This window comes from Asterias amurensis, chromosome 9 (genome assembly GCF_032118995.1).
Source record: "Asterias amurensis chromosome 9, ASM3211899v1".
NCBI classification, from domain to species: Eukaryota; Metazoa; Echinodermata; class Asteroidea; order Forcipulatida; family Asteriidae; genus Asterias; species Asterias amurensis.
The window spans coordinates 8,163,901-8,174,211 of NC_092656.1; the positions used below are offsets into that span (position 1 = coordinate 8,163,901).

Here is a 10,311-nt window from a genome sequence, read left to right on the forward strand (position 1 = left end):
GGGTTCGATTTCACAAAGCACTACAAATAATCGTAAAATCGCAGTGAGCAACTACGATTGATTTGCATATAGAAGAGTTTGCGGTAACACCATGTAATAACAATCTCTAAGTGAGTTGGGGTGGTTCTGAAAAGAACCGTTGGGTTAACTCGACGTTTCGATCAGTATGCTCTGATCGTCTTCTGGAGATTTGCAGTTAATATCGATGGTATAGACCGTGTCCGAATTTATGGCTATACAGCTATAGGCTACAGCTGGATCTGATGTATAATAGGACGTTCTTAGCAACACCCATGGCAACAGCCGTAGCCGTAGATGTAGCTGCCAATTAGGACACGGTCTTGGCTCCATGTGAAATCAGCACCACAGTTCACACTCAAGGTTATGGTACAACCTGAGATTTTGGGAAGCGTCAACAAGGGCATCATCTTAAGGGGATGCGACTTTTTAATTATTATAACAAGTCCATTATGGTTTATTACTTGTTTTACTTATTTATTACACAGCCACCAGCGCAGAGCACCAACATATTGAATATAATAATAGACGTTAATTTGCATCGGGGATAACGAATATTCATTTTGGTTTTCTACCTATCATCGCCACCGGTGTCTGTTTAGCACTGTAGATTGTAATCGAAAACGAAAACAAAAGCTCAGTTGTAGATGTATAATAAAATAACAATAATAACAAATTTTTATATAGCGCATTTCACAATAAACCGTATCAATGCGCTTTACATTAGTCCCCCGGTCATCGGGCCAATAAACATCCAAAGTGGAAAACCCAAGCAATCCTGGTAGGGCCTGAAAACCCAATCCACATGCAAGAATCCAGTCTGGGACGTTGCTGTGATTCGCACCGGGGTACACGGAGGTAAAAGGCAGGGAAAGTAACCACTCAGCAAACCCTGATTTATTGCGGGAATTATAATTGATCTTTCGATCTTTTTAAAAAGCTACAATGCAAGGACGTCGTCTGTATTATATTTCCATTATATAAAATGTAAAAATGAACCAATAAAAGAATTTGGTTTTAACGGACTTGATTTTAGTTTTACCTACTACTACTATAGTAATACCAAACATCTTCAAATCCACAGGACCTTCCTTGAAGACATTACATACCAAAATTTCTCAAAAAAAAAGACCCGTTGATGATTTTCATTTTGTAAGTGAGTAAAAATTAGCTAGTTAAAGAAGATGAATGAGGCCTTTGAATTTATTAATACCAAAAAACGTCAACTTGTTGTCTATACAAGCCTTGGTTGTCCCCTTACTCCAATAAGTCAAGCTCCAGAAATAGATTACATATTAATAACATTCACAAAAAGATATGTTGTTAATTTTATAAATGTGAAAAAGCAGATTGTGCTATTTGAATTTCTTGTATAGTCATAATGTGTACTACGAGACACAGCCTTGGTATTTAGTCAAGTTCCAGAAAGAGATTACATAATAGCATTTCACATACAAAATAATGAATGACGGATTTTTTTTTTCCGTCTTACAATGAGGTATATTAAAACACGATGTTGTGTTGTTATGTTGGTGTGTGTGTGGTCTAGACGTTGCTTCAAATGTGTTTTATGAGAGCAATATATACCATAGATCTTAAATCCAATATACACTGATTTCAACTCTTGACAATAATGCTGGTATTATCCTATTACATCCAGTACACAAACCGTTTGCACAGTGTGTCAGTGTCATGGGTGGAGCTATTATTATCCATGTCCTGGCTATCGTGAAGTATATAAAAAGTCTATAGCAATTTTGTATATATTTTATATATTTGTGGGGAAAAAAGGTTAACGAAAAGCTCTCCCTTGAAAACGAAAAGCTCACAGTATAGGCATACTGTTTTTATTTCCTCTCTGTTCGTTGTTATTATTTTTGTTTATCTTCGGACATAAGTACTATTGTCCAGGTCAAGACAATAAATCAGACACAATAGAATCTCTACTTAAACCTAGATTTACCCAGTTGCTTGTCTAATTAAATGAAGCCACAAGTGTAGTGGTTAAACGTCACTGAAAAGTTTATGAGTTTGTGCTAAATTGTTCATCCATAACTGAAATCGGTAAAGTGAATATCTTTACTGAAAATACAAAATAGTTTTGACAGATATTAGAATTTATAAGCAAGTCAATATATCACTAATGCATGTGTGATTTTTGTTAAAGGTTTTATCAGCAGGAAGCTCAGAGAGGTCGAGGAAGACATGAACTGCACAATGCCGTCCATCACAAGCTTCCCACGGACGTTATTCACAGAGGAGCAACGAGAAAAGGGCGCGATAATCATTGACTTTCTGGCTGCATTTTATCTCTTTGGCGCCATTAGTTACGTCTGCTTCGCCTATTTTGTCCCATCCTTGGAAATTATCAGTAAAAGTAAGCAATATAGCCTTCAAATGTTAACAGGGTTTTCGGTTACTGATGGATTGGTAATTACCTAAAACTTCAAACTAGACTAAAAAATTACCTGGTAATAAGTAAAGAAGGGGGCTCGGCGTTGTGAGAAGCGGCTCTCTCTGAAGTATAGTTTTCGAGAAAGACGTAGTTTCTCACTAAAATATATGAAAGCAAACACAATTTGTACAACATGAATGTTTCTCCTTTTAGTATTTTATTGCAACTTTAGTGACAAATTGAGCAAAACTGTTCGCAGATTATAAAAAAGTATTATATTTATGTTGGGATACACCAAGTGAGTATTTACTATAAGAATGATAACACATGTGATTATCTCTGTTGAATAGTCCTGGTTCTGTAAGAACCGCGGTTTCAGAACCAGTAATACTCGATATTTAGACGGTGATACCTATTCTATCATGCATTGTTTTCAACACAACATTACTCATTATCAACAAACGAAACTCGTTGAAGCGCACTTTTTCAATCTAAATCACTTTTAATCACAAATTAATGTTGTCTCACCCAAACAGTGCTAGGGCTTCAGGAAGATGTAGCTGGGGCAACGTTTATGGCAATCGGTAGCTCGGCACCAGAGTTCTTTACAGCTGTTGTAGGTCAGTATCAATCAGCGACAATTTGGAGCAAAATTAGTGTAGGGGTTTAGATTTCAAGGTTTAGTGTTGGGAGTGTTTACTGATGGATAATTCCTGCTTTTAGCTAAACTTACGTATTTTTTTTTTTATTCTAAAAGTGTTTACAATGTGCAAGCACTTTATATGATACCGAAGTCCCATGGATGATCTGTCTTCGACATATATAAATATAATATAATTTATCAGTTTCATAGTGTGCTGTTTTGTGATGTACATGTCTTTGACAATACCAAAGGTATACAGTGCCTTTGATCTTTTAAGTAGCGAAAACTGTTGGCCCATTAGCAACGAGCGTGCGTGACGCAATGACTATAGGGCCTTGTCACATTACAGGCAACTTATAGAACTATAAAGTGGATGCTCATAAAGGTAGCACAGAAGTAATCTTTCGAACATTGTCTTAAGATCCACAAGAAATATAGGCAAACATTGAATTGTGAAAAGTGGCCTTTCTCCTTGGAGATTGCCTGAGTGACTGGTTGCCTGTATAAATTGCCTCATGTGACACGGCCTAACCAAACAAAGATAGCCAATTATTAACCTTGGCCGTGTGGGCGTTTTGCATGACTTCCTTAGCCTGTGTTCATGCAGAGCGTGTTTTCAAATTGTTCTTTCACAAAGTACTCATATTGACACCGTCTCGCTAATTATTATTTCTGCAGGTGCCTTCGTAACGCATGATAACACAGGCGTCAGCGCTATCATTGGTTCGTCAGCTTTTAACGTGTTCGTCATAATCGCTCTGTGTTCACTTGCTGCTGGTGGGGTAAGAAATGCTGGATCATTGTATCTAGAAAACACTTCCATTGCTGTCTGTGATTTGTTTTCTTTCTTTCAACCGGAAGGTGTGGGTGGTTTGTTATTCAAACTTGGGCAATGGTGAACGACAGACAAAGCAATGACAGGAGCCCTAACAATCAACCAATATTTTTCATCTTTGTGGAAGATATTGATAAACCAAGAAGCTAACCATAATGGCCAGGAGTGGATTTCACATAGAGTTAAGACTATGCGATGACCCTTTTCGAAGCCACAGTTTCGGCTTTGGCTTCGGCTCCATCTCCTCATCTGGAGCGCGTATGCAAAGCATGCGAACTTGTCGAAACAACCGCGAGGCCCAAGCTAGCCTGTGCCGAATCAAAAACACGTGGTTTCGAAAAAAGGGCATACACCTCGAATCAGGTCCTTGCTTACTGGAACTTGCTCTTCCTAACTTACTACTATAAGCGTGAAGTTTTCAGTAGCTTCTAAAGAGTCTTGTCCTAAGGATTATCTTTGAGGGATCAACCCTCACATGTCACATGCATCAACCATACTGCCTTCTCCCTTAAAAAGCTGACAAACAGAACGGAGGACCAATCAAAAATTCTCTCTATACGTGGTCCCGGGTTGGCTATGGTTGTATCCAAGTTGACAGTTGATGAACTAGTGAAAAGGCTGACAAACATAGTAACATAACTAGTAATACTGGTCCTGATAGTCACTGAAAAACCTAAGGTTAAAGGTTAAACCCTGTTCGGGACAGGCCACCTGGGCGGTCTAGTTCACCACACCAAAACCTCAGGTGTTATTAGCAGTAATAGAGTGTGGGTTTGAATCCCAGTCATGCCACTTGGCATGTGACACATAACCTTGTCAAAAGGCTCTTTACGCAAGCACCGGTCCGCTCTGAATTCACGAACTGCATATATATACTATACTGCACGGCACATAACAGTACTTGATACCGTGGGGTCGAAACATGTTTTTTTTTTTCGAGGTTTTTCAACCTCGTACATCGGCTTCGTTTGTATATCAAGTACGAAGTACCGTGGCAGATGTATCTATGTATAGGTCGTCGTCCAAATTCAGAGCAGGGTGCTGGCGTGAAGAGCCTTGGACAAGGCTACATGACACATAGGGCACAAACAATATTTGCTTCGTACAAAGTTTGGAAGGTAGTGAATTCTGCTCTATACCAGCCAGGCTCCAAGAATAGATGACATGACAATATAATTTCTTGAAAACTGCAAAGGGGGTACCCTACTTCAGCCCAGGAGTGAGTGACAACATGCCCCTGATGACAGTTGATTTGGGTCGATAGCCCAAATCAGCCCTCACCTTGATGTGCCCGTCCGGCTTTGTGAGTCGTGCGATATCTCATTTCAAAAAAATACACACAAACATAAATGTTTCTGACTCCGGGCAGAATAGGGATTAATTTCATTATGAGCTTGGGCAAAATGAAAGTTCTCTTTAGTTAAAAAATATACCCAGCAGTGTAATTTTCATACTGTAGCAGTAGGCATAAAAAAAAATGCATGTAAATAATTGCAGTACACTCATCTCTTTTAGGATGACGGTCTTCCTTTGTTATGGTACCCAGTCATCAGAGATTCCATCTGCTGGTTAATTTCGCTCCTTATAATGATCGCAGTGACTATGGACTCGCTTGTAGAATGGTAAGTTGAGACTATAACAAACGAAAACCTGACCAGAGTGAAACGTGCCGGTGTCATTCTGAATTATGTCCGCCGGTTATAGGTCCCCACTGGATGAGGGGGATTCAAAAGAGGACGCTATCAAAAGAAGTTTGTACAGTTTGCGAATCTCCGGGGGGGAGACAGAATTCCCTAGGACACCGGCGCTCTACCAACTGATATATATGTAGCCCTGTGTTGGCGGTGTCCTTATTTTGTCAATACCTTTGTTTGTGGGTGTCAGTCAGATGGAACTGTTAATTACCGAGAAGCTAGGGACGACACACGAGTTTACAATTTAAAATAGGAAGCGGTAGCCATGGGATCACCTTAAGGGGACGAGACATTTTTTTATAACATACATCGGTGTTGGGGTACAACACCGATAACAGTACAATCGTCTATGTGATATTATCAGAAAGGGGTGGGAGTTGAAATGCGTTACCAAAGATACATGATCCTTTCAAACGATCAATGTTCTTATTGCACCATCAGAAACTTGACATTGTTTCACCTTTTTTTCAGGCGAGATTCCCGTCAAGGGAACTCGGCAGACTCGGGGATATTAACACCAAGCTTATAATGTTGTGTGCTTTCAGATGCTTGAATTCGAGTCCTCAAAATCAGATTCTGAGGTTTCGAAATCAAATTCAAATATTTTTTTATTAACTTCAGAGGGGGCCGTTTCTCACAGTGTTTTATACTATCAACAGCTCTCCAATGGTAGTTAACAAGTTATTATGCTAACAATGTTTACCAATAGTGTCAAGTGCCCTTACCCTAAAATTGTTTCATTTTATTACAGGTGGGAGGGCTTAATAATGACAGTATCTTTTGGCGTTTATATCACGATCATGTACTTCAACAAGCCAACGTCGGCCTTCGTCCTGAACTGGACATCCAAACACTTCGAAACGGAAGGGCGTCCCATGAGGACCTTCTCATTGGACGACGAGTCAGAAGAGACTGCGTTTATTGATGACGTAAGCTCGCAGGAGAAAGGACTTATGGGTGGTGGGGACCATGGCTCCTCTAGGACACTGTATGGATCAGATTTAAATCGCAGACGGGATGGGACTTCTTCTTCTGAAGGTGTGTATAATGTGACGTCACTGGTCGTGCCTGAAAGTCTTCTTAGGCAGTTGGTAATTCTCAACGTCAAGTATCATCTATACCAAATATACAATACAATGCAATCAGTAGAGCGATACTCATCAAAACATGGCTACACAGCGCAATAGACAAGTATCCTCACTTGGTGTATACCAACATGCATAAAATAACAAATCTGTGAACAATTTGGCTCAATTGGTTTAAATCGAAGTTGCAAGAGCATTTTGAAAGAAAAAAACACGACCCTTCTTGCATAGATTTGTGTGCTTCACGATGCCTGAGATCTACGGTTTCACGCCTTATAGTCTTCAGAGAGAAAAAAAGACACTCAAAATATTTTATTAAAATTTTTATATCGTTTAAACAATTTCCCCACAGAAAACGTCGAATCTGACAACGACTCACTTCCTTCGGTGTTCGACCCTCCCAAATCCACAATCCGTTTTATCGGATGGTTCATCGGTCTCCCGGTCATTCTGTGCACGTTCCTGACGGTGCCCGACTGTCGCAAAGCCGAACCGTGGAGGCGCTGTTACCCACTGACGTTCGTCCTCTCTGCCGTGTGGCTGGCCGGACTTTCATATTTACTGTATTGGTTGATTGTTATTATTGGTAAGTTAGAGTATGAGTTGTTTTTAAGTCAATTAAAAGCCCGTGTTACCGGACTTGTTATGCCCTTCTTCCAGGCACAAAAGGAACATTTTGTCCTACATAACAAAAGGTCGTAAGCAATATGGCTTCTTACAAATAAAATATGGGATTATAGGGTTTACTGTTTCAATTTTGTTGCTAGATTAACACCCCCCCCCCCCCCCAATAAAAAAAAAGAAAAAAAAAAGAGTCATACGATGAATGGAAGAGAGCCGATCAAACTTTTACACTTTTTCCGGCAAAACATTTTGTTACGTCCTTCTGATCTTCCGGGCACACAGCAACGAGTGTAGTGAAGATGACAAGACCACCCCCCCCCCCCCCGCCCCTCCCCACAACAATTTTTCGCAGTTTGAATGTCCAGCCTTTGTCGGCAAAAGGAAACACCAAATCAACAACAACAACAAGCAAACAAACAAACAAACAAACAAAAACGACACGACTGTCTTGTGTTTTGTATGAGGGCTATTATAATAACATTATCGCAAAGTAGCCCATCGATTGGCTGCGTCTAACTGTTATGACCCAAACTCCGAAAACAAGAGGCTACAAAAATCACAATTATTATGGATATTCTACTATAGAGCAGGTGGTTCCACACGTAGGTATACACGTTTAGCAATAATAATCAAATGTATGTTTTCCCCTTCGAAGGTTTCACACTCGGGATTCCCGATACAGTGATGGGCTACACCGTCTTGGCCATCGGGACGAGTGTACCGGACGCTATTGCATCTCTGTTGGTCGCCAGGGACGGTAAGCCATAATCAATCCCTGACCCAGAAATAGTTCCAAAACGGACCCAAAATCCGGGTCGCATTTTTGTCCACATTCTGGAAATTGTTTTTCTAAACCGATTTAAAAAAAAAAAAATTATTGAGAAGAAACAAATCGGGAACATTTTTGAGGATGACAATTCTAAAGTGCAAGTGGAAAATTGCGTCCGGGTCAGTTCATAACCGGAATTTTGTATGAGAGTACAGACAATGGTTTGGAGTTTTATCATGCGTAGCCATCTCTATTCACCTTTCCATTCAAATCTATGTAACCAAACCGAGGCTGGAAGGGGAAAATAGTCTGGTTCTCGTTGTACAATATGTATAGCCTCCATTACTACCGGTGGTTACAGGGGAAATTACCAAGATGGTGGTAGAACGATAAAGGTCTATTATTAACTCATTTCCCAACCACCAAATAATGTCACACGTTACATAATGGCATTAAACATTAATGGTTCACTCTATCTTTGTGCAATCTTAAGGCTTTGGTGACATGGCCGTCGCAAACATCATCGGCAGTAACGTCTTCGAGATCTTCATCTGTCTCGGGTTCGTCTGGTTCTTGAAGAGTGTGACCGCCACCCCAGTCACCCCGATCACGATCAGCATCAACGGCCTGGCAGCCACCACCATCGTGCTCATAGTGATCATGTTTCTCATCGTGGTCGCTATCCATCACAACGGCTGGAAACTGGACATGAAGATCGGAATTGTGTCTCTCCTCTTCTACATTGCGTTTATTGGCTGGGCGACACTGAACGCAGAGGGCACGTTCGGAGACGCCTTTACGATAGGCGAAACGGTAGCGCCGCTCCCACCGTGCCCAGAGAGTTATTATGACCTATAGTTCTGGACGTCAGTGATGTCTCTGTCGTTTAGGGCATTGGATGGACACTATTGGTAATTACTCAAAAGAATTGTTAGCATAAAAACTTACTTGGTAACGAGCAAATGGAGAGCTGTTGATGGTATAAAACATTGTGAGAGACGGCTCTCTCTGAAGTAACGTAGTTTTTGAGAAAGAAGAAATTTTTCAGTAAAAAATTTTAATTGATTTCGAGGAAGCGAAATTGCATCTGGAAGCACACAACTTCGTGTGACAAGGTTTTTTTTCTTCCGTTATTATCTCGCAACTTCGACGACCATTTGAGTTTAAATTTTCACAGGTTTGTTATTTTGTGCATATGTTGAGATACACCAGGTTAGAAGCTGGTCTTTGACAATTACCAAAGGTGTCTAGTGTCTTTAATGCCAACGAAACAGGAAAATAAAAAACCGGCATGGTAAGCAAAATTGGCTCGTGACGTTTTGCTCCAACACTTTTAGTAGCACCGATAAAGGAACAAAATATTTATTCAAATTAACTTGTCCATTAAATAAGCATTTTAAATGATTAAAATAATTTTCGTCTCATGAGACGAAAATTATTTTCATGACATTGTTTTCACTCATTTCCCAAAAACTACAACACCTCAGCACGTAATATTTTCAGGGAAGCTTTCTACTATCATTATCTTCAAACTGTGTAAGTTTAGTGTAAATCTGTGGACATTGTGTTTTTTGTCCTAATAAAAGTTACATATACCCTTTAAGTGATTTTTTTATATTTAAATATGGGGTCAATTCAGTTGCAATAAATATTACACAATATTAACTAACGGCATTAGTACGCTGAACCCTTCAGCACACAAATTACTATTTTTTATTATTTTACTTTATTTGATTTTATTTATTAGTTTTTAATAATGTTATTTATTTGTTGATTTGTTTTGTTATGTCTTTTTTAAATTGATCTCTATATATATATATATATATATATATATATATATATATATTATTCTTTTTAACCTTTTTTCTCCTTTTTTTTTTTTTTTTTTGGGGGGGGGGGGGGTGGGTATTTTGTTGTATCATCATTCAAGCTTGTTATAAAGGTTAATTCTGCTTGTAAAAAGTATGCCTGTACAAACATGAAGTGGTTTAATACACGAGAAATAATTAAACATCTTAAGGATACACTATAGTTTCGGGGAGAGAGAATTTAGTAAAACTTTAAAATTGTAATTTGCTACAATGATTTCGTAATAAATGTAATGTGTCTTTCGGTTATAAATTCAGGGGGGAAATAATATAATGGTACCCCTGGTAGTTTTTCCCAATTTTTTGTACCGTTATTAAACTTGTCACAGTTATTTCACAAGCATGATGACGTTCACAACTTGCCACCAAGGGACATTTTG

At 39.2% G+C, this 10,311-nt stretch overlaps 1 protein-coding gene across 1 annotated transcript in view; it reads left to right on the forward strand.

Annotated features, from left to right (window-relative positions):
* Window positions 1–9,766, forward strand: part of LOC139941568 (sodium/potassium/calcium exchanger 5-like) — an 11,138-nt gene extending 1,372 nt beyond the window's left edge. Inside the window, exons 2-9 of the mRNA XM_071938129.1 lie at window positions 2,186–2,395; window positions 2,950–3,033; window positions 3,735–3,838; window positions 5,407–5,513; window positions 6,337–6,623; window positions 7,023–7,256; window positions 7,950–8,051; window positions 8,557–9,766. Of these exons, the coding sequence (XP_071794230.1) occupies window positions 2,186–2,395; window positions 2,950–3,033; window positions 3,735–3,838; window positions 5,407–5,513; window positions 6,337–6,623; window positions 7,023–7,256; window positions 7,950–8,051; window positions 8,557–8,921 (1,493 nt within the window). The 3' untranslated portion in view covers window positions 8,922–9,766. The remainder of the gene's footprint in view (window positions 1–2,185; window positions 2,396–2,949; window positions 3,034–3,734; window positions 3,839–5,406; window positions 5,514–6,336; window positions 6,624–7,022; window positions 7,257–7,949; window positions 8,052–8,556) is intronic.
* The last annotated feature ends 545 nt before the right edge of the window (window positions 9,767–10,311 follow it).